Source organism: Schistocerca piceifrons, chromosome 3 (genome assembly GCF_021461385.2).
Source record: "Schistocerca piceifrons isolate TAMUIC-IGC-003096 chromosome 3, iqSchPice1.1, whole genome shotgun sequence".
NCBI classification, from domain to species: domain Eukaryota; kingdom Metazoa; phylum Arthropoda; class Insecta; order Orthoptera; family Acrididae; genus Schistocerca; species Schistocerca piceifrons.
The window spans coordinates 107040630-107065810 of NC_060140.1; the positions used below are offsets into that span (position 1 = coordinate 107040630).

The window sequence follows — 25181 nt, forward strand, 5'->3', positions numbered from 1 at the left end:
TGAAGAGACTGGCTTGGTAGCAGAGCTTCTTTATTCAGGTGGGCCAAAGCCTGTTGTTACAGAAGAGAGTCTTAATGTCGATGTGCAATGTTCTGTGCAAACACCAGTTAAATCTCAATGAAAAATGTTCAAGGAGAATAAACTAGCAAGAACAAGCCTATATAAGATTCAAAAGAAGCTGAAATTGAGATCATAGAGACATGCTTTACTTCAAGGCCTCAATGAAGATGATCCAGACAGGCTTCTGGAATTCTGTGAGATGCACACAGTTCAATAAGCAGCCAATCCCAAGTTTTACAAAAGCATTCTTTGAAGTGATGTAGCAACTTTTATGGTGAATGGAAGAGTCTCTACTGAGATTATACGAATCCCTATGTGGCGATGAAGACAGAGTTAAATGTTCCTGGTATGATGGGCTTATCGGACCTTATTTTTGTTAAGCGTGTTATCAGTTCTGTAAATTATCTTGATGTGCCTCAATAAGTGGCTGATACTGATCTTCGGCCTGACATGGCTGCTTGTCCTGTTCCAGAGGTTGCCCCTCAGTCTGCAAGATCCGGGCAGTTGCAGAGGGTGGGCTTACTGGTAGTTGGGAGCTCCAACGTCAGGCACGTAATGGGGCCCCTTAGGGAAATGGCAGCAAGAGAGGGGAAGAAAACCAATGTGCACTCCGTGTGCATACCGGGGGGAGTCATTCCAGATGTGGAAAGGGTCCTTCCGGATGCCATGAAGGGTACAGGGTGCACCCATCTGCAGGTGGTCGCTCATGTCGGCACCAATGATGTGTGTCGCTATGGATCGGAGGAAATCCTCTCTGGCTTCCGGCGGCTGTCTGATTTGGTGAAGACTGCCAGTCTCACTAGCGGGATGAAAGCAGAGCTCACCATCTGCAGCATCGTCGACAGGACTGACTGCGGACCTTTGGTACAGAGCCGAGTGGAGGGTCTGAATCAGAGGCTGAGACGGTTCTGCGACCGTGTGGGCTGCAGATTCCTCGACTTGCGCCATAGGGTGGTGGGGTTTCGGGTTCCGCTGGATGGGTCAGGAGTCCACTACACGCAACATGCGGCTACACGGGTAGCAGGGGTTGTGTGGCGTGGGCTGGGCGGTTTTTTAGGTTAGATGGCCTTGGGCAAGTACAGAAAGGGCAACAGCCTCAACGGGTGTGGGGCAAAGTCAGGACATGCGGGGACCAAGCAGCAATCGGTATTGTAATTGTCAACTGTCGAAGCTGCGTTGGTAAAATACCGGAACTTCAAGCGCTGATAGAAAGCACCGAAGCTGAAATCGTTATAGGTACAGAAAGCTGGCTTAAGCCAGAGATAAATTCTGCCGAAATTTTTGCAAAGGTACAGACGGTGTTTAGAAAGGATAGATTGCATGCAACCGGTGGTGGAGTGTTCGTCGCTGTTAGTAGTAGTTTATCCTGTAGTGAAGTAGAAGTGGATAGTTCCTGTGAATTATTATGGGTGGAGGTTACACTAAACAACCGAACTAGGTTAATAATTGGCTCCTTTTACCGACTTCCCGACTCAGCAGCATTAGTGGCAGAACAACTGAGAGAAAATTTGGAATACATTTCACATAAATTTTCTCAGCATGTTATAGTATTAGGTGGAGATTTCAATTTACCAGATATAGACTGGGACACTCAGATGTTTAGGACGGGTGGTAGGGACAGAGCATCGAGTGACATTATACTGAGTGCACTATCCGAAAATTACCTCGAGCAATTAAACAGAGAACCGACTCATGGAGATAACATCTTGGACCTACTGATAACAAACAGACCCGAACTTTTCGACTCTGTATGTACAGAACAGGGAATCAGTGATCATAAGGCCGTTGCAGCATCCCTGAATATGAAAGTTAATAGGAATATAAAAAAAGGGAGGAAGGTTTATCTGTTTAGCAAGAGTAATAGAAGGCAGATTTCAGACTACCTAACAGATCAAAATGAAAATTTCTGTTCCGACACTGACAATGTTGAGTGTTTATGGAAAAAGTTCAAGGCAATCGTAAAATGCGTTTTAGACAGGTACGTGCCGAGTAAAACTGTGAGGGACGGGAAAAACCCACCGTGGTACAACAACAAAGTTAGGAAACTACTGCGAAAGCAAAGAGAGCTCCACTCCAAGTTTAAACGCAGCCAAAACCTCTCAGACAAACAGAAGCTAAACGATGTCAAAGTTAGCGTAAGGAGGGCTATGCGTGAAGCGTTCATTGAATTCGAAAGTGAAATTCTATGTACCGACTTGACAGAAAATCCTAGGAAGTTCTGGTCTTACGTTAAATCAGTAAGTGGCTCGAAACAGCATATCCAGACACTACGGGATGATGATGGCATTGAAACAGAGGATGACACGCGTAAAGCTGAAATACTAAACACCTTTTTCCAAAGCTGTTTCACAGAGGAAGACCGCACTGCAGTTCCTTCTCTAAATCCTCGCACAAATGAAAAAATGGCTGACATCGAAATAAGTGTCCAAGGAATAGAAAAGAAACTGGAATCACTCAATAGAGGAAAGTCCACTGGACCTGACGGGATACCAATTCGATTCTACACAGAGTATGCGAAAGAACTTGCCCCCCTTCTAACAGCCGTGTACCGCAAGTCTCTAGAGGAACGGAGGGTTCCAAATGATTGGAAAAGAGCACAGATAGTCCCAGTCTTCAAGAAGGGTCGTCGAGCAGATGCGCAAAACTATAGACCTATATCTCTTACGTCGATCTCTTGTAGAATTTTAGAACATGTTTTTTGCTCGCATATCATGTCATTTCTGGAAACCCAGAATCTACTATGTAGGAATCAACATGGATTCCGGAAACAGCGATCGTGTGAGACCCAACTCGCCCTATTTGTTCATGAGACCCAGAAAATATTAGATACAGGCTCCCAGGTAGATGCTATTTTTCTTGACTTCCGGAAGGCGTTTGATACAGTTCCGCACTGTCGCCTGATAAACAAAGTAAGAGCCTACGGAATATCAGACCAGCTGTGTGGCTGGATTGAAGAGTTTTTAGCAAACAGAACACAGCATGTTGTTATCAATGGAGAGACGTCCACAGACGTTAAAGTAACCTCTGGCGTGCCACAGGGGAGTGTTATGGGACCATTGCTTTTCACAATATATATAAATGACTTAGTAGATAGTGTCGGAAGTTCCATGCGCCTTTTCGCGGATGATGCTGTAGTATACAGAGAAGTTGCAGCATTAGAAAACTGTAGCGAAATGCAGGAAGATCTGCAGCGGATAGGCACTTGGTGCAGGGAGTGGCAACTGACCCTTAACATAGACAAATGTAATGTATTGCGAATACATAGAAAGAAGGATCCTTTATTGTATGATTATATGATAGCGGAACAAACACTGGTAGCAGTTACTTCTGTAAAATATCTGCGAGTATGCGTGCGGAACGATTTGAAGTGGAATGATCATATAAAATTAATTGTTGGTAAGGCGGGTACCAGGTTGAGATTCATTGGGAGAGTGCTTAGAAAATGTAGTCCATCAACAAAGGAGATGGCTTACAAAACACTCGTTCGACCTATACTTGAGTATTGCTCATCAGTGTGGGATCCGTACCAGATCGGTCTGATAGAGAAGATCCAAAGAAGAGCGGTGTTACGGAGATGTTTAATAAACTCAAGTGGCAGACTCCGCAAGAGAGGCGCTCTGCATCGCGGTGTAGCTTGCTCGCCAGGTTTCGAGAGGGTGCGTTTCTGGATGAGGTATCGAATATATTGCTTCCCCCGACTTATACCTCCCGAGGAGATCACGAATGTAAAATTAGAGAGATTAGAGCGCGCACGGAGGCTTTCAGACAGTCGTTCTTCCCGCGAACCATACGCGACTGGAACAGGAAAGGGAGGTAATGACAGTGGCACGTAAAGTGCCCTCCGCCACACACCGTTGGGTGGCTTGCGGAGTATCAATGTAGATGTAGATGTAGATGTAGTGTTGTTAGAAACAAAAAATAGCCCACTCCACTTTTTTTAACATCTGCAGCTGCCTAAGGAAAAGATTATATGGCAACAAGTTGGAGCACTACTGCACCAAGGAGTTATTGAGACTTTCTAAATGAAAACTTTGATGAATGGATTTACAGATGGGGTTAATGAATTGTCTCCAAGGTCCTAGGTATCATACACATAGATTTTTCAGTGTAGGGAATACAAAAAAAGAAAAAGAAAAGAAATTAGGTCTGTTCCGTCAAGATTTGTAATCTTGAGTATCTGAAGGAACAAACCCAATCAGAACTGGATAACCTACAGTCACGAAAGACTTGTGACAAAATTTGTAAATCAGTGTTGAAAAGATGCAATGTTTGCTAAGAATAGCGCGGTAATCACTTTAAGCATCTTTTGCAGGTTCACTGAACTCTTCATATATTTCTGTGATGTTGATAAATTTGTATTTTCATTTGTTTAGAACCATTGCACCAAATGCACTTTTGGCAACTAACTTACAGTCTACTTGAGTACATTAGCACCGGTCATAACTTTTTGTTAGCATACTTTAAAATGTACCCAGCAGTGGTTGCCTCTGCCTGTTAACATATAACCTGTCTGTCCACATCCCTGAAGATTCTCCTTGATGATATATGAAGGAATGACTGAATGCCATTGCTAATCTCAAATCTTATTGCATTGTTACTCTGTCACAATTTAATACCTTAATTAGAGTAATTACTGAGGCAATTTTCAAGTGTCATAAGGATGACTATGCGTACTGACCACTTAAGTCTGAACATACCTACAAAAGGTGTATTCTCCTTTCGCAGACCGTCAACTGCTCTCTGCAACACTTTCTCTTCAACCATCTGCAGCTCCTTTGCTGATATTAGAGGACATGGACAATATGCACCCATTCCACCTGTGTTAGGACCTTCATCATTATTTTTTAACCTTTTGTGATCTTGGGAAGGTAACATGGCTCGTACTGTGTTACCATCTGAAAATGCTAATACCTGTAAATGGGAAGAAAGAAATATTTGAAAATTTTTTTCACCTACAAATTGTGTCTACATACAAAAATAATAACTTCAATGTCTTAAAATGTTCAAAGTCAATGGTGATCTTGAAACAATATATATGACTAATAAAGATATAACCAGTACTTTCAAGATTTTTTGTTCTATAGCTTTACAATATCAAATATGTTATCATTACTATTAAATACATTGGTGACACTGTTACATAGTGCAAGCATCACCAATGTCTTTAACAGTAATGACAATGAAATATAAATGTGTCAGCTCATTTTAGGTTGATATGGCCTAATAGCCATAACATCTTCACTTGATAATGGCCTAAGGCCAAAATTGCAATCGTGAATTAAAGAAAGTGTTACAGTCACTGGTGTAAATACAATAAAGGTCTACACGACTGTGAATCCCAGGTATAAAAGGTTAAGTAATTTTTGTTTTTTATTTATATAAATTGCATAATATGGCTCTTTGTGAGAGTAAAATTTTAACTGTTTGCTGTGATGTTCCACTATAATTTGGACTTATTGTGGGGCTGTTGGTCCTTGATTAGTATGCTGTATCATTGATAAATGTTTAACAGTTCTTTAAAGTTATTGGAAAATCATTAATATAGCTTCAGAACAGGAGTGGGTCCAGTACTGACCTATATTTGGCATTTTTTATACTCCGATTCTGATTTTCAGTTTACTAATGTAGTGCAGCTTGCCTCGTAAGAAAGTTCAGTTTCCTTTCATGCAAGTAGGATGGCCAGAGCAGGAACAGTTTACCATACAATATTTTGTGGATTGCACAATGAAGTAACTTGCGAAGGTTAGAAAATACACCAACACAATAATTTTTCTTGTTTAACTCTGCCAGGACTTTGAGAGGTAAATGTATAGATAAAAAGTCTATTCACTAAGTGGCGGCAGGGGAACACATACACAAAAAAGGATTTAACTTTTACAAGCTTTTAGAGCCAGTGGCTCTTTCTTATGGCAGAAGAATTGAAGGGGAAGGAAGAGGGGAGGGGGGGGGGGGAGAGGAAAAGCACTGGAGCGGTTTAGAGAAAGGGGTACCATTCAAAAACATCAAATAGAACCCTGAGTCAGGGGTATTCACTGTTGGTGTTGTAATTGTCTGCTGGAGGAGGTCCAGTGCACCCATATTTTGCTGTTTATTAGCAAGCACATGGTATGTTTATATGAAAAGAATCACCAATTTGGTAACTAATGATTGCAATGTGCATTCACTTTTCACACACTCATTATCTGTGATCTCAATTTCAATCACTTCACTGATTTTATTTATTTGTTTATATGTTTTTTGTTTAATAATCTGCAGACTGTAACTTTTCTTTGTGTGTGTGTGTGTGTGTGGGGGGGGGGGGTGAAGTTTCTTACTTTTGTGCATAGTACATGTGTGTTGATGTTTTTGATAATTTTTACAATTATGGAGTATCAACACTCGGCTACAGACTCCACTGAATTGGCTACATGGGAACCTTTACTATAGTGCCACAGACAGAAAAGTATAAAAGTAAAACACTACTTAGTTTTTGTAACTAACAGTTCATTTGTTGGGAAGGTGAAAGCGATATGATGGAAAAGTTAAAAAGGAAGAGAAGGTTACTCAATCACCATGATAAGAGAGACCACCTGTAGTGAGGGTCGAGGTAGACAAGAGAAGAACCTACATCTATAAACACCTGTGATGTGGGTGGCAGACAGTACTTCCCACTGAACCATAATTGGGTTTCTTTTTCCAACTGTATTTGCAAATGGAGTGCAGAAAGAATTACTGCTTGAATGCCTGTGTGCACACTGCAATTAGTCTGATCTTGCCTCTGTGATCCCAGCAAGAGCAACACAGAAGAGGCTGAGGTATATTCCTAGATTCTTAATACGTGTCCTTGAATCTTTGGAAGTAATCTTTCACAGTTTAATTGGCACATCTGTTCCAATATATCAAACAGTTTAGGTTTTTCAGCATTTGCTTGATTCTGTCCTGTAACTCAAACAAGCCTGTGATCACTCATGCTGCCCTTCTTTGTATACATTCAATATCCCCTTTTAGTCCTATTTTTTTATCGTTCCCACACATTACTAAATATTCTAAGAAGGGACCACATGTACGTATATTGTATGCAGTTCCCCTGACTGCATTTTCCCAATATCCCACCAATGAACTGACATTGCCACCTGCTTCACTATGATTGATCCCATGCGATTACTCCATTTGATATCCATACAAACTGTTACATCCAAGTATTTGTATGAGTTGACTGGTTCTACCTGAGAAACATTGCTATTACAATCATAGGATCCTACTTTCCTGTGTTTTGTGAAATATAGTGTTTTATACGAAAGCGAATTCCCAATATTCACACCACTTTGATATCAAATCAAGATCTGACTGGATATCTGTGCAGTTCTCATTGGGTAGCACTTCATTATACACAACTGAAAATCAATAAACATTGTCAGTCACATCATTATTATACAACATGAACTGCAAGTGTTACATTAAGCTTTCCAGGCACATGTCTAAAGTTACTTCTACTTCAGTTGATACTCCATCCAAGGTAAACCCAATGGTCAGTGGACTGTCCAACCATGATGATCAAATGTTAAGAATAAAATCTGCTGGTGAGTTTGGTTAAGATCTTAGAAGAAAAGAAATGCATCACAGACTCATAAACAATGACTCCATCACAGTATTTAAGGCTAAGGAGAAATTTATAAAACTGACATTGTTAACGTAAAATTTAACTCTTTCCTTAAACATATTCCTGGAACACAGTGAGGCTTGTCACTCCTTAAAACAAATAAGGGCACATATCAACAGAAGCAAGGATAAGAGGTAGATATCTCATGGGATTAAAGTTATCTTGTGCTAGGAAGAAAGAGCACAGTGTAATTCAGATAATAAGCAGTAGTCCAGATTTGAATTCCATCAACTCCACTGTCATTAGTATTATACAATCCTCCATTCTGTCGTTAAAAAAAGTGAAACTCATGTACTATGCTTAAAAAATAAAATACTCCAAGAACAAGGCACAAACTATTTGAAACATTATTAAGTAACAAACAAAACTTGTAATGCAAATGAAATCGAGACTCCAGAAAACAGCTCTGCCAGAAATGGTGACACAATGAAAACACTGGCCACCAAATTCAATGATTACCTCCTCACTGTGGCTGCAAACACTGATTCACTGATAAACAACCAAGTACACATATGTTAGACGTACTTGGGCAGGCACTGGGTGCATTAACTACATACAACCCAATGGAGATTACAGAATTCATGTCGTCACTAAAAAGTGGTAATTCCGCTGGCTACGATGGAGTTTCTAGCAGAATATTAAAATCTTGCACTGACATATTAGGATTACCATTAAGGTATTTTTGTAATCAATCAATGATGTGAAGCATATTTCCTGATGCTTGAATGAACTACATTAACACTCTTCCACAAAACTGGAGATAAGCAAACCACATCTAATTACAGAACTATAACACTCCTTCCAATCTTTCTAAAAGTACTTCAGGAGGTAGCCAATGGGAGAATAATAACTCATTTAACTGAGAAGAACTTATTAACAGTCTCTTAGTTTGGCTTTCCTAAAGGATCCTCCACGCAGAAAGCAAAATGAGATCTCAGAAATGAAGTCATGGCAGAGCTAAACAAGAAAAAAATTCTGTTGGTATATTCTATGACCTGTCCAGAGCCTTCGATTGTGTGGATCACAAAATTCTACCTAGCAAACTAAAGTGTTAGGACATTAATGACATCCCTCTAGTACGGATGAAATCTCACCTCTATGATAAACCATCTCATTAACTGACTGTATCTTTGGCATAAAAAGAAACTTGGAATGGAGGTACATAACATGCAATGTGCCACAGGGTTCAGTACTGGACACACTCTTGTTTCTAACCTACATAAATGACTGTATGGCTTTAAAGAGCATTTCAAAAACTGTACCGTTTGCTGATGACATAAGGATACTAATCAAGTCTTCAAACTCAATCCTAGCAGTCACATCTCAGATGAGAAATGAACAGGCCTTCCAATGGTTCATGGCTAGCAGTGTAAGTTATAGTCTCACAAAGGTTCATATTATGCAGTTTCAAAGAAGTAAGAATGACGTTTTAGCACCAGGAGTAGACATTTATGATCATATGATGGATGAAGCAAGGAGAGTAAATTTCCTTGAGGTTTAGCTTGATAAGTCCAAATGGAGTCAACACGTGCGTAAACTAATCAAGAAGCTCAATTCATCATGTTTTTACTTTACATCCAATTGTTTTGATCTAAAGACAAGAATGCTGGTTTATTTTGCATATTTTCACTCCGCCTTTTCTTGTGGAGTTATCTTCTGTGTCATGTACCTAAACAATTGTGTAAAATGGATAATCTTACATCTTGCAGCAGAAGTCTTTTTCATCATCTTAGAATTCTTACACATTCTTTCCAATTGATTTACTCCTTTCAAAATTTGCAGCACAAGTACACACAATTTCACTGATAAATTAACATGTTTGGCCATCACCCTCTATTCGTTACATGAAATGAAACTTGACAACCGAGCAAAAGCAGTGGAAGGGAGGCAGGATGTCTGACAACAACTATGACTTAACAACAGCTACAAAAGCAACATACAGCAATTTACCATAGTGGTTTATCAAATGAGTGCAATTAAGCATTGTCAACAAAAATACATACTGAAACTTCCTCTCCAATAAGCAGTTCTTCTACAACAATTTTGTTTCCAGCATCACCAAAGCAACGATCATTAAGCATATTGTCAACAGTCTGACAGGCATGTTCCTGTGACTTTGCCACAACAACTCCTTTCCCTGCAGCAAGTCCACTAGCCTTCACCACAAGAGCAGGGAAAGTTGCACTGAGAACAAGCAACAGAAATAGCACATAAAAATTATACACATAAGTCATTTACTGAATTTGTATGGCATATTATTAGTACTAAAAATTGAGTTAAGAGATTTGTTGAGGATAACAGAGAGAAACTTCAAGAAGCATTAAAACAAAATCAACTGCTTCAAGAAAGATTAATTTAAAATAGTAGTCTAAGAAGAGAGTTCTAACTTCATATGGAAAGGTTCAGATGGATGTGAATAATATGTGATAAGTGATTTCAAAATTAAATTCTGTTGATGAATGCATACATGCCATGCAAAGGTTACTATGACAAACAATATACACCATTTGCTGCTAGATGAGAGCTTTATATGAGTAGAAAAAAAGTGTTTGCAAAGATGAAAATTTGTAGAAGTAATTACAATCTTTTATGCATTTACAGTGACTACAGACAATGTAAAATCTATGAGATTTACAAGACCATTCACACAAATGATATGGCAAACTCATCACCAGTTCCATTCTGATTCACAATATTCCGTAATAGCAGTCGTGTGCGTGTGAGGTGTGCATTTCTCTTTTCCGAAGAATACTTTGGCCATAAGCTTATAAGTAACAGTCTTTTCATAGTGCCTATCTGCAACCCAATGGTCATCTTTACGGTGAGGAGCAATCTAACCTTTTCATAATATAACTAATATTCCGACCTGGACTTTTCATTGTTTGAAACATTAGTTTAACACTTTCTGTAACTATGGACATACCTCTTTATGAATTTCTTTGCTTCTTGGGCATCAGAGAAAGCACCCCATTGAGCTGTTGGTATTTCATGTCGCTTCATGAATTCTTTTGCCCAACTTTTATCAGACTCAATCCGAGATGCTTCCCGAGATGGTCCAAAGCAAGGGATACCAGCTGACAGCAGCTCGTTTGCAATGCCTCCAGCCAATGGATCCTCTGGGCCCACCACAACAAGCCCAACATTGTTCTGCTGGCACCATTTGGAAACAGCCTGCAACAGTGAATAAAATAATCAGGCTAAGTGGATAAAGAAGTTACCTAATTAACATTCACATTTGTGAAAAACTGTCCCGAAGAAATACTATAGATACTACATAACACATTCTTAAGTTTTTCATTTTCTTTGCAAATCCAGCTTTGTCATTTCCTGATTCTTTCTGCCAGTAATTCTATAAAAATAGTTAAATTGCTGACACAAATTCTAAAACATCTGAATTGGTAGAAACTTAAAGATAAATGGCTACTGTTCCACAAAAGCCTACTTAAAAAGTTTCAGCAAACAATATTAAGAAAGGGACTCCCCTATGTATTGCCCCATGCAGACTGCACAGACAAGATTATTATAGTGTGCATAGAGGTTACCAAGGAATCACTGTTCCACCATGCTCTATAAATGAATGGGCTGGGAAGAAGCCCCAATAAGTGATACTGTGGGAAGTACAATATGCTACGTACTTCACAGTTGTTTCCAGAGCATAGATGTAGATGTCAACTCATTTATTATTTTGCATTATTTGTAACTTATAACTAAGGCCTGTTTTAATTGATCTCTTATGTACACAGCAACAACAAATGGCTTTAAAATATTTTCAACATTTTATAAGTATTCAAGATTTGAGTGGAGTTCTGTATTCTGCCAAAAATGTCTTCTTTAGAAATGAATTGGGAAGCTCTGCAAGTTCAAGAAAGTGTACCTTGTTAGCTTTTGGTTTTACCAGTTGCCTTGAATAACATGAGATGTATCACATATCAGAATACACAATAATATCCTAGCTTTTTGAAATGTTACTTCCTTCCCTGGGGAGGAGATGGGGTATAGGGTTGGTGTAGGTTAAATGTAAGGGAAGGTCACTCACAGCCCCAGGACAAGAGATCCACTTGAATGAAAGATCTATTTTTCACAAGTGTTTTGGAATGTAATCAGGATATCACACTGCTTTAATTGCATGAGAGGTATCTTTAAGTTTACATGGAGGATGATGGATTTGAACAAAGCAATGCTGTGTGACAACTATACATCAGCATTTGGTAAAGTAATACGACATCATTAAAAGCTGACACATCTGTCTTTCCAATACACAGCAATTGGTTAAAAATCTACAACACAAATAATATAAATAAATAAACTCACCTTGTAGTCTTTTATGTTGATATCAACTATTTTAACTTTCGTTATTTGTTGTATGCCAACATTGCCGGGAACTACATATATCTCCTTCACCTGCAAAAATGGTAGGTGTAATGATGAGTGAAAATTTTCATTTGATTATGTTTCCACCTTATTTCCTATTATGGCAGAAACAAAACACCTAAACAGTTTGTGCTCAGAACTCATACTTTTTTATTTGGCCTGTAAGATGGCTTTACAAATGTGTTTCAGTAGCACTCCAAGGTCTGACAGCATGGATGCAGAATAAATGGTGGGACATACAACATTATTTGTACTTGGATCCAGCACCATTCCTTCTTCAGCATGCCCATATTATATAATAATGTGAGCAGCATTATTTGTTAAATATTTCCTCTTTGTTAATTAAAAGAACACTAGCATAAACAAAGATGAGTATGTACAGGAGTACAACTAAATTTTGCTTCTAATATAATATACATAAGTTTTATCATATAATCACAGCACTTAATAACTAATAACCTGCCTCTGTAGCTAAGGCTGCTAATATGCACTAGTGTGTTGACACTCAACTCGGGGGGTCAGTAGGTTTGAATCATGGTGGTGGATAAAATTTTCCTGTCAGTTTTCGCTCAGCAAGGGGAGGAGAGGTGGTGATGTAAAGCTCCTGATCCCCAGGCTTTGCACCAATATCCTGGACTCAACTTGAGATCTCTCCACAGTGTCTCCTGATGTGAGGGCTAATATATCTCAGACAAGCACCTGCTTGCACCAGCCACCTGCATAAACAGATCTATTAGGCGGGTTCTTGACTGAGAAGGGGCACCCTGTTGGCCACCAAGCAGAGTCCAGGTCACACTGGCAGCCAGCAAGAGCCATCAGATAAGCTGCTAGAGGTCACAAACTATACGCAATAGTTTATTGCACGTAGACACATTATTGGAAATAGTATGTATGGTATTCTGTTGTGGGCAGCCTATTTAAGGCCATGCACAGACCACAGAAGTCAGTCTTTGTTGAGTAAGCCAAGGGTCCAGGTGCCAAGAGCAACTGCTCTACCACAATCAGGGGCTTACTTCAGCGTATCTGAGAAGATGCATCACAGTGCACTGCTGCTATCCCGCCAGGTCATCCTCCCAGAACATCCACTATGTTCTGGATCATTAACAACTGCCATATGGCCTACGGTGCTAGCTCAACAGTCTGGATCTGTAAATTATACTGGTTGTTGACTTTTGCACCACCAAACTATAAAATCCCTCACCTATTGTGGACAGTGACTATCAGTGATTGTTGTCTAACTCCAGAAAACACAACGGACATTCTTGGTTATTTTCTGAATTATGTTTACAGGCTAATTCACACAGGTTTAAGTTCCTTTCAATACCAGCCTTCTGCCAGACTGTTCAGAACACGTATTAACTGTTGTTCTATTAGAAATGGTCTTCTGTCAAGAGTTTTTAGTTATCTGGGTATTTAGCCAGAAATCAATTGCTATTATTGTAATTTGGCCTTCAGCCAATTACTGTTTCTTATTTTGGCCTCCAGCCATGGTCACCATCACTAAAAAGGGATTTACACCTACATTTATACTCCGCAAGCCACCCAACGGTGTGTGGCGGAGGGCACTTAACGTGCCACTGTTATTACCTCCCTTTTCTGTTCCAGTCGCGTATGGTTCACGGGAAGAATGAATGTATGAAAGCCTCCATGCGCGCTCGAATCTCTCTAATTTTACATTTGTGATCTCCTCGGGAGGTATAAGTAGGGGGAAGCAATATATTCGATACCTCATCCAGAAACGCACCCTCTCGAAACCTGGCAAGCGAGCTACACCGCGATGCAGAGCGCCTCTCCTGCAGAGGCTGCCACTTGAGTTTGCTAAACATCTCTGTAATGCTATCACGGTTACCGAATAACCCTGTGACAAAATGCACCGCTCTTCTTTGAATCTTCTCTATCTCCTCCGTCAACCCGATCTGGTACGGATCCCACACTGAAGAGCAATACTCAAGTATAGGTCGAACGAGTGTTTTGTAAGCCATCTCCTTTGTTGATGGACTACATTTTCTAAGGACTCTCCCAATGAATCTCAACCTGGTACCCGCCTTACCAACAATTAATTTTATATGGTCGTTCCACTTCAAATCGTTCTGCACGCATACTCCCAGATATTTTACAGAAGTAACTGCTACCAGTGTTTGTTCTGCTATCATGTAATCATACAATAAAGGATCCTTCTTTCTATGTATTCGCAACACATTACATTTGTCTATGTTAAGGGTCAGTTGCCACTCCCTGGACCAAGTGCCTATCCGCTGCAGATCTTCCTGCATTTCGCTACAATTTTCTAATGCTGCAATTTCTCTGTATACTACAGCATCATCCGCGAAAAGCTGCATGGAACTTCCGACACTATCTACTAGGCCATTTATATATATATTCAAAAGCAATGTTCCCATAACACTCCCCTGTGGCATGCCAGAAGTTACTTTAACGTCTGTGGACGTCTCTCCATTGATAACAACATGCTGTGTTCTGTTTGCTAAAAATTCTTCAATCCAGCCGCACAGCTGGTCTGATATTCCATAGGCTCTTACTTTGTTTATCAGGCGACAGTGCGGAACTGTATTGAACGCCTTCCGGAAGTCAAGAAAAATAGCATCTACCTGGAAGCCTGTATCTAATATTTTCTGGGTCTCATGAACAAATAAAGCGAGTTGGGTCTCTCACGATCGCTGTTTCTGGAATCCATGTTGATTCCTACATAGTAGATTCTGGGTTTTCAAAAATGACATGATACTCGCGCAAAAAACATGTTCTAAAATTCTACAAGAGATCGACGTAAGAAATATAGGTCTATAGTTTTGCGCATCTGCTCGACGACCCTTCTTGAAGACTGGGACTATCTGTGCTCTTTTCCAATCATTTGGAACCTTCCATTCCTCTAGAGACTTGCGGTACACGGCTGTTAGAAGGGGGGCAAGTTCTTTCGTGTACTCTGTGTAGAGTCGAATTGGTATCCCGTCAGGTCCAGTGGACTTTCCTCTGTTGAGCGATTCCAGTTTCTTTTCTATTCCTTGGACACTTATTTCGATGTCAGCCATTGTTTCATTTGTGCGAGGATTTAGAGAAGGAACTGTAGTGCGGTCTTCCTCTGTGAGACAGCTTTGGAAAAAGGTGTTTAGTATTTCAGCTTTACACGTGTCATCCTCTGTTTCAATGCCATCATCATCCCAGAGTGTCTGGATATGCTGTTTCGAGCCACTTACTGATTTAACGCAAGACCAGAACTTCCTATGATTTTCTGTCAAGTTGGTACATAGAATTTCACTTTCGAATTCAATGAACGCTTCACGCATAGCCCTCCTTACGCTAACTTTGACATCGTTTAGCTTCTGTTTGTCTGAGAGGTTTTGGCTGCATTTAAACTTGGAGTGAAGCTCTCTTTGCTTTCGCAGTAGTTTCCTAACTTTGTTGTTGAACCACGGTGGGTTTTTCCCGTCCCTCACAGTTTTACTCAGTAGGTACTAAAATCCATGGAGAAGAAATAAAAACTTTGAGGTTCGCCGATGACATTGTAATTCTGTCAGAGGCAGCAAAGGACTTGGAAGAGCAGTTGAACGGAATGGATGGTGTCTTGAAGGGAGGATATAAGATGAACATCAACAAAAGCAAAACGAGGATAATGGAATGTAGTCGAGTTAAGTCAGGTGATGCTGAGGGTATTAGATTAGGAAATGAGACACTTAAAGTAAAGGAGTTTTGCTATTTGGGGAACAAAATAACTGATGATGGACGAAGTAGAGAGGATATAAAATGTAGACTGGCAATGGCAAGGAAAGCGTTTCTGAAGAAGAGAAATTTGTTAACATCGAGTATAGATTTAAGTGTCAGGAAGTTATTTCTGAAAGTATTCATATGGAGTGTAGCCATGTATGGAAGTGAAACATGGACAGTAAATGGTTTGGACAAGAAGAGAATAGAAGCTTTTGAAATGTGGTGCTACAGAAGAATGCTGAAGATTAGATGGGTAGATCACATAACTAATGAGGAAGTATTGAATAGGATTGGGGAGAAGAGAAGTTTGTGGCACAACTTGACCAGAAGAAGGGATCGGTTGGTAGGACATGTTCTGAGGCATCACGGGATCACCAATTTAGTATTGGAGGGCAGCGTGGAGGGTGAAAATCATAGGGGGAGACCAAGAGATGAATACACTAAGCAGATTCAGAAGGATGTAGGTTGCAGTAGGTACTGGGAGATGAAGAAGCTTGCACAGGATAGAGTAGCATGGAGAGCTGCATCAAACCAGTCTCAGGACTGAAGACCACCACAACAACAACAACAACACCTTTCTAAAACGCATTTTATGATTGCCTTGAACTTTTTCCATTAACATTCAACATTGTCAGTGTCGGAACAGAAATTTTCGTTTTGATCTGTTAGGTAGTCTGAAATCTGCCTTCTATTACTCTTGCTAAACAGATAAACCTTCCTCCCTTTTTTTATATTCCTTTTAACTTACATATTCAGGGATGCTGCAACAGCCTTATGATCACTGATTCCCTGTTCTGTACTTACAGAGTCGAAAAGTTCGGGTCTGTTTGTTATCAGTAGGTCCAAGATGTTATCTCCACGAGTCGGTTCTCTGTTTAATTGCTCGAGGTAATTTTCGTATAGTGCACTCAGTATAATGTCACTCGATGCTCTGTCCCTACCACCCATCCTAAACATCTGAGTGACCCAGTCTATATCTGGTAAATTTAAATCTCCACCTAGAACTGTAACATGCTGAGAAAATTTATGTGAAATGTATTCCAAATTTTCTCTCAGTTGTTCTGCCACTAATGCTGCTGAGTCGGGAGGTCGGTAAAAGGAGCCAATTATTAACCTAGCTCGGTTGTAGAGTGTAACCTCCACCCATAATAATTCACAGGAACTATCCACTTCTTCTTCACTACAGGATAAACTACTACTAACAGCGACAAACACCCCACCACCGGTCGCATGCAATCTATCCTTTCTAAACACCGCCTGTGCCTTTGTAAAAATTTTGGCAGAATTTATCTCTGGCAGGAAATAAACTTTGTTTCTTTACATCCTGATAATGTTCTTGTCTACGGACCATCGGTATAGCAAGGGCATATGAGAATGTTCATGGTGATCTGTCCGTCGGATGACGACATTAAGCCGGTGGCCCCTTCAGTGCTATTTGCAAGGTGCAGGCTATGTGCCAGCACCAGGTTTTCATGCTCTCCCTTCTTTTCATATATAACAACACAAACCAAACACTACACTGTCCAAACCACTCATCACAGTCCGACACGCCAGTTACACTCTTAACACTTCATACAGTATCAGGTTGAAGGAAGGCAATGGCAAACCATTGCCACTAGGACCTTGCCATGAGAAGCGGTGCAGGTTCCTGCATCTGCTCTCCTATGCTCATATCCTGAGTATGGGACTTCGCATTGCAATAATCAGCAGGTGAGAAATAATTATACTCAACACTGACATCATCCATATGGGTGAAGAAAAATTAAATAGATCTGATGGTTGGTACAAATGGCACGTACATGTTCCACATACTACTGTGAGCAAGAAAGTGCATTTTTCACTTGGTAAAAATGTTAATGCACATTAGTGACAACTGTACTATGTCACGATGCAAATTACTAGCTCATGTCACTGAAAAATGTAACTATTGCAGTAAACATTTTTTATTTATTATTATAATGTACTCAATATCATTCTGTGCATTTTGTGAAAACTGTATTTGATTTTTTAGTTTTCCTGCCAATTTTGGATCACTCAGCACATCACATTTGTGTTTCAACAGATAAGATAAAGTACAATTACACCTACAGGTTTTTTCGAAGTAGCAGCTTTCTTATTAATTAACATGATTAAGTTTAAGTGGGATAAGTGTAAATAGCAAATACAGGTTTTGTAAATAAAACTGCCTTTTACTGGCGCTAGTATAATGATAGTTCATTAGTCAAAGCTATGTAGTCATGAAACAAGTCAGCACACAGATTATGGAATAACAATTACAAAGTTTATAAACAAACAATTAACGAATTAAGAAAACACAAAAACATTGATTAAATGAATAAATAACAAAATTGAGTATATGGATATATAACACATAACACAGAAAAGTTCTCAACTACAGTAAGGAACTCCTCTACAGAATACAAGGATTGTGCCATAAGGAATCCTTTCAACTTGTATTTGAATACTTAGGGTTTATTACCCAATTTTTTCAGTTTGGCTGAGAACTTATTTATTAAAACCCTGACACACTCTCTTCTCGACAACCATCCATTTCATGTCCTTTGATTCATTTAACTGCAGTCTGATTTCTGTACAAAATGGAGAAAACCTTCTAGTCAATATATTTTGTCCCTAGTAACTTCACAATTTCAATGCATGTATTCCAATCAACATTTTCAAAAGCTTTTTCTAAATCTACAAATTCTGTAATAAAACATTTGCCTTTTTTGAAACATATCTTGCAAGTTTTAGACTGAATAATATACTGTTTTGTGTTTCTACATTTTTTGAGAACCCAAACTAATCTTCCCCCAGGTAAGCTTCTACAAATCTTTCCATTCTTCTTTATAAAATCTGTGTTACAATTTTGCTATGATGATTATTAAATTCATAGTTCACTAATGGACATGTCAGCACCTGCCTTCACTGGTATTCAGATTGTGAAATGCTTCTTGAAGTCTGAGAGTATTTTGTCTGTCTCATATAGCTCGCATACTGAAGGGAACAGTTTTGTCATGGTCAATTTTCCTGAGTATCTTAATAATTCTGAGAAAATGTTGTCTACTTCAGATGCCTCATTTCAGTGCAGGTCTTTAAGTGCCCTGTCAAATTCTTATCACAGTATGGCAACCTTGGCCTCATATTTCTCCATTTCAGCTTTCATGGAAATTATTCACATTTATGTACAATAAGCTCACACTCTCAGGAATACGTGTGGTGGGTTGGTGCTACTTACAACTCCACTGTCACTTTGTATCATCGGGTTGCAAGTTGGCACATTTTATGGTGACAACCTTCTGAGCTATGTCTGAAAGCATGTGTATGAGAACTGGTTGCAAAGCTGAGAAGGTACGTGCATTATTTAATCTTAGCTACAAAGTTGGGTAACAGATAAATGGACATCTGTTAAGAGATGATACTGCAGACCATTCTGAAAGAGAAATATCTGCTACCAATTTCTACAACGCAGTTACTCAAATTTCCATGTATACGAAAAGTGCAGATTTTAGAAACTTAATAGACAGTCACTTTTCAAGTGTTCTTGTCAGTTTATCTTTGGACTTATCTTAACAAGTGACATTGGATAACAACATCAGCAAATTGTGTAGTCTTGCCTGCTTTCAAAGCTGACCTGCAAGTTTGTGTGGGGGAGAATCATAGTGGTGTCAAGTGGCATCTTGTAATATAGTGTGCACTGTTACTCCTTCTTGCTGCTGCAATAGCTGAAGGGATGTTACCTATAGATCAGATCAGGTGCCATCCCATCTTGTGCCACCCATCTCAATGCAGGCCAAGTCTGACACTCATGTAGGCAAGGAGTGTAAATGAACATAACTGAGAGGTCAAAGCATGATCACATCTAATGACATGCTTTCAGGCATTCAGTCAAGTTGTTTCCATTTTATGCATTATACTTGTTTTTGATCAACAACCAAGATGCCTTCATCATGTGCTGCAAGTTATGGTGTTACATGCATTCACTGCTTCATTGGAGTCCAGGCAGTAAGTGCACCCAACAGCACAACTCACAGCATCTGAAGTAGACAACTAAGTCAACAGTCAATATATTGAGCATTTAAATAAAACATGGACAAATAAGTTGATTATCAAAATATTGAGCATTAAAATGAAATCAAAAACTCATTTGAACACCTGGAGGCACACCATCAATCAGTCATGTTGAGAAAACCTGATACCACATGATCACACCTCCCTGAAACTGTAAAAATCACAACAAAATGGGGTGGGTGACACTAAGAGTGTATTTTATACTGTTCTGAATTTTCTACTGCAACAAATAGAGACGTATCACTATTTGAGGCTAAGGTTTCCTACTCCATGACATCCAGAGACATCCTGTGTGCTGCTGCCTAATATGTTCTGGTAGTTGAGACTATTCCAATTTATTTATTACCATGTCAGATGTACGAAGTATATAATCAACACAGGGAAATTCATTGTTGACATCAGTTTCTGCATTGGTTGACCAAAACTTGGCCACATCGAGTGCATTTGGTGTCCACCGGTCTCTCATGGTGCATATGGCTGGAGACAAAGAGCGCTTTAGTAGATGGTTGTTAGTCTGCACAGCACTACACATGCAAAAAACTGACTTCACAGGAAGATCCCACTTTTGCAGGTTGGTCTTGCATCTCGCAGAAGTAGAATATAGCATGTTCACGGCCTTTCACATTATTTGCTTCTCTGTATGACCAGGAAGGAACTCTTCTTTCAGAAATATCCATTTCTCCAAAAGTTGACATTTTGTCCGCCACTTTGAGATTTTTGCTTGCTGTGGTGTTCCTCTAAGAGCTTCAGTAGTTGTCAAGAAGCTCTTTCTTGATTTCAGCCAGAGATATGTTGGCTGATGGTCACATATAGAGTGCACTTCCATTGTGATAGCCTTGCTTTTCTCACACCTAACAGCTATCCCACTTCTAATTTCTGGAGGTTCTATATGAAGCCAATATCTACTCTCACCATTAAACTGAACATTGTGCAATTCATTTCACCACTGGAATGCTTTACTAGGCCATCAGAGATGCATAGTGAGTTGTAGAAGCATGTCTGGCAAGTTGTAGCATTGCTCAGCCCAGCTATCAGCAAACTAATAATAATGATCCTAACTGACACTCCTCATTTATGCTGCAGGTGGTGTGATACCAGCAGTGACTGGTTGTCCAATGTGGCAGTCAAGGAATGAATCTGTACATGACTGCTAACAGAAACCAAGCTGAAAGACTGCACTTTCTTTGTTTAGGTAGCACTAACAATGACATACAGCTGACACATGTCTAATGTGTTGGATAGTTCTCCAGAAACACTATCCAGCTTTCTGAAGGTTCTAAACATGGCCTCAATGATAATAAATTAACTATGATAGCCAATTCTATCCTGGCATGTCTACAATATTAGCAAACCAAGTATGACATTGAACAATTGGAAAAACGGAAGCGATCGATCCCACCCGTTCGCTTTGACCCATGACATCACAAATATGGCGGAAACGACCATAAACCACGATTCCAATATGGCGCATATAAAGACGTTACGTACACATTATGAGGACGAAAATACATCGAAAAACAAACACACACATGTTCCACAAAAAGCCTAATGACACTAACGGGACAAGTGCGGGAAATAGGGGGTTTTTGGGTGGGGAAAAACTAAATATAAACAAATTTAGATACCCACCCCCATACAAAACCATGCAAAACGACGAAAGAAACCGACATCACAAAACTCCCCAAATACCACTAAACACAATATCATCTGGAATCGGACACTTCCCTTGACCTATATAGCTCAACAGTAGCTCCCGATCCCATAAATTAGGACCTAACACTTCCCTTGACCTATATAGCTCAAAAAAAATCTCCTGATACCAATACCAACATTCACAGCCACACATTGGGATCGAACACTTCCCTTGACCTGTTATCCTTACGACATCTCCACATACAGCCGTCCATGGTCCGAGACGTCGGAACTTTAAGTAAGCCTCATTTCTTCATGACATACTGAACACTTCACGACTTCATCCAAAAATCCGAATAGTTGAAGAAATTTTATTAGAGACAACGCACTGTCCCTCATCATAGCCGACAACCGAAAACTGTTGACCCTGTCAGCCATATCCACACGTACCAAAGACATAAAAAAAGCAATTTACCAAAATTCACACACGATGCCACACTCGCAAACTAAACCAAAAACATCACCTAACACACCACCAGAGAGCACCACCGATCGCATCAAAACGACACCTACAAATACGCCACTCTCACAAACTAAATTCTGCGCCGTCATGACGTCAAACACCACAACAGCCTCACGTCATGGGTCAAAGCTGACGGTGGGATTGGACGCTTCGGTCGACCCACAAAATGGTCTACTATCTCAGCAATTCAAACTCAATTGCATGAGAATCCACAGTTTAAGATTCAGTAGTGGTCCCTGCTCTGTTCACAGCAGGAAGTTTGAATCAATGCCTTTATTGCCCTCTTTCAGAATTCAAAACAAATATGCTGTTTCCCTATCATATTTTTAGAGGTGTTCAATTACTCATCAGTGCAGGTTAATTGACCTAGTAATAAACAACCAGTGTTAACATTTCACTCCTCCAGAAAGGTATACAGAATAAAGCATCCTGTTTCCATTTTCCTGTGATTTACTTTCAACTTATTCATAACAGAAAATGGAGCACAGCTCAACAATATGAAGCTTTTACAGCATCTGAAATCGTTTTCCAATACCACAGTAGCAATATTACTGTTCTCAAAATTATTATTCAACTGTATGTCTAATAATATGCATCACATTATTTGGATTAACTGAAGTATTCGATACAGCTTCACCGACTTACCTGACATCTTCCAACGTAACCTAGACCTCCAGCAACACTACAGATCAGTCTGTCACCACATACACAATTTTGTATTCACATTCATTGGCTTAATCAATTCAAAACCAAACTTTTACCTTCCATCCTATCCTAGATCCCAGTATATGCTACAGATCAGCACGTCACCACAACCTACATTCCAAAAATTAATATAGACACAAGAGGGAATATTGTCAGAGTTCTGTTGTCTTTGTGTTTCCACGCAAGACGTGTCACATCATCACCACTGTGTTACACACTGAAGCTGATATCCAACATCAGTAGGTTCAGTTGAGCCTGTTAACTTGCTCATAGATGATAAGTTTTGTCTCATTCTATGTTGTAAAATAAAAATAAGTTATGATAGAAGGTTGGTTCCAAAACAGAATTAACTTTGCCCTTGTGCAAAGGTAGCTCTGCAGTTTTCCCTCAGTCCTATAGAAACTAGCAATTAATAAACTGTTCATAACATAGCACTTTTCACTGATGACAGGGAAGGTGGGGTGGGGTGGCGGAATTGCAATGTGAGTGATATAAATAAATAAATGTGGTCGAATGTGACAAGGGGGCGGAATTGCAATGTGATATAAATAAATAAATAAATAAATAAATAAATAAATAAATGTGGTCGAACGTGACGAAATGTACTAAGTTATTACCTTAGATCCAATAATAAAACGTTTCCAAACTGCGAGAAAAATAATAATTTTGTAAGAAAAATGAAATCGAAAAACAAATATAGAGAACAAAAGTCGCTATTGATTACCTTGGGCAGACACGTTATCAAACTGAGAAAATAAGGAAGGAATGACTTATTACGACATTAACTTACGTCTGGTGATTGATCCAGTTTCCAGCATAAAGCGTGTTCTCGTCCGCCGCTCCCGATGACAAGTACATTGGCTGTCATTTCAAATGACAAAACTTGGCGATTCTCCTGCAATTATAAAATCACGAGTCAATGGCAAATTTATACTGTCGATCAAGAAGATGCCGCTTACTCTAATTGTGAAATGCTGTTAATTCGTCAATTCTGTGAAATCTGTTTTGTAAGTTCATAAATCATGAAAACGAAGAAAACGTGTTGTACGCTACGCCGGTAACAACACTTCCTAATTACGTTACTGATGAACTAACACACTTAACGAATGGCATATTGTATTCTGGCAACGTTTTTGGTTTTTGTTTCCAATTTCTTAAAACTAAAGCAACGGTATAATCACTATATAGTTAATTTTCCCTCCCTTAACATGCGATTAACCTTGCAGTTATTAGCAACAGGTGGTTATGTAACGCATTACAAAAATGTTCTTGCAATGAAAATATTTAGGTATACCGACTAAGTATGTTTGTTAGAATCTATCCGAAATCTATACATTAATTATTCGCTATCTATTTCTACATTACGTTACCTAGGAGTGATTTAATACCTCGAACTCACGCACTTTGATCACAAAAAAACAGTTCGGCTAGCTGTTATTAATGTAGGTATTCTTCTGCCACGCGGTCTTTCAAGTCGGTAGCTAATACTGATACCTACATGAACTACAGGCCTATCGTAGTCAAACGGCGCGGGTAGCCGCAGTGTACAACGTAAAACTCCAAAGTTACGAAGAAAAGCTTCTGTATTATCTGCTTTGATGCAAGAGGTCGTAACCTTTACTGACGGCATGAAAGTTTATCGTTTTGTTCCATTCTTTCCTCAGATATGATTCTCCGTGGGGGGGTTGGCTAGAAGTCCAAAACATACAAATCAAATGCCCAACTATTAAAAGTTACTTCTCAATAATGCAGTTACGCGAAATCAGAAACTGCTTTACCTGAAACAGAGTACGGTAACTGTAATGAAATTCTCATTACATTCCAAGCTGAAATACGTTCTACTGTTGTTGAGGACTATCATATTATGCTGAGAGATTTAGCGGGTATCTTGCTGGACAGCTATAGTGATTATGAAATTTTTGTCGTTCCTTTGGAGGATAAACAATCCTGAAGGGCAAAGTCTCGTAGTAGAGTAACGAAATCAATTCATATACAACTTGAAATCCAATATTTAAGTTCAGTCAAAGGCAACTGAGTTAACAAAACGTGAATAAAACATAACCAATATACTTATGATGACAGGGCAACTTTTTGCATTATTTGGAAAATTTAAATAGTTGATATACAAATGATGAATGTTAATCACACAATCACTTGAAACCATACCAACATAACCTTGTCTTTCGTGGACAATGCTCTTGCTGAAAAAGTTGCCTAGGTCTCCTCATAGCTGCAGTTCTGCCATTTCCTCTCTATTTCCTTCACAGAACTTCTCCTGTATGCCTATTTAGGACTAGAACTTCTGAGAGGAACAGTATCACATTTTGACACACAGTTCTAATCTACCAGAAAGTTTCAAAAGCAGCACACAGTCCACTGCAGAGTAAAAGATTCAGTCACAAACTAGCACTTTGATTGTGGCAAACTTTTTCTGTCCAATATCTTTTATTTCCAGGAGACCTAGTC

At 39.4% G+C, this 25181-nt stretch overlaps 1 protein-coding gene across 6 annotated transcripts in view; it reads right to left on the reverse strand.

The window, feature by feature from the left end:
• LOC124787739 (trifunctional purine biosynthetic protein adenosine-3) overlaps window positions 1–24360 on the reverse strand; it is a 111435-nt gene extending 87075 nt beyond the window's left edge. The window contains exons 1-6 of one of the 6 annotated variants that reach the window (XM_047254594.1): window positions 24214–24360; window positions 23506–23610; window positions 12011–12100; window positions 10623–10870; window positions 9703–9883; window positions 4758–4971 (exon numbers count right to left, since the gene is read on the reverse strand). In XM_047254594.1, the coding sequence (XP_047110550.1) occupies window positions 4758–4971; window positions 9703–9883; window positions 10623–10870; window positions 12011–12100; window positions 23506–23610; window positions 24214–24345 (970 nt within the window). In that variant the 5' untranslated portion in view covers window positions 24346–24360. Of the gene's footprint in view, window positions 1–4757; window positions 4972–9702; window positions 9884–10622; window positions 10871–12010; window positions 12101–23505; window positions 23611–23810; window positions 23844–24085 lie in introns of those variants that run through there. The other 5 variants (XM_047254600.1, XM_047254598.1, XM_047254597.1 and 2 more) reach the window with 5 other exon arrangements.
• Window positions 24361–25181: the final 821 nt, after the last annotated feature.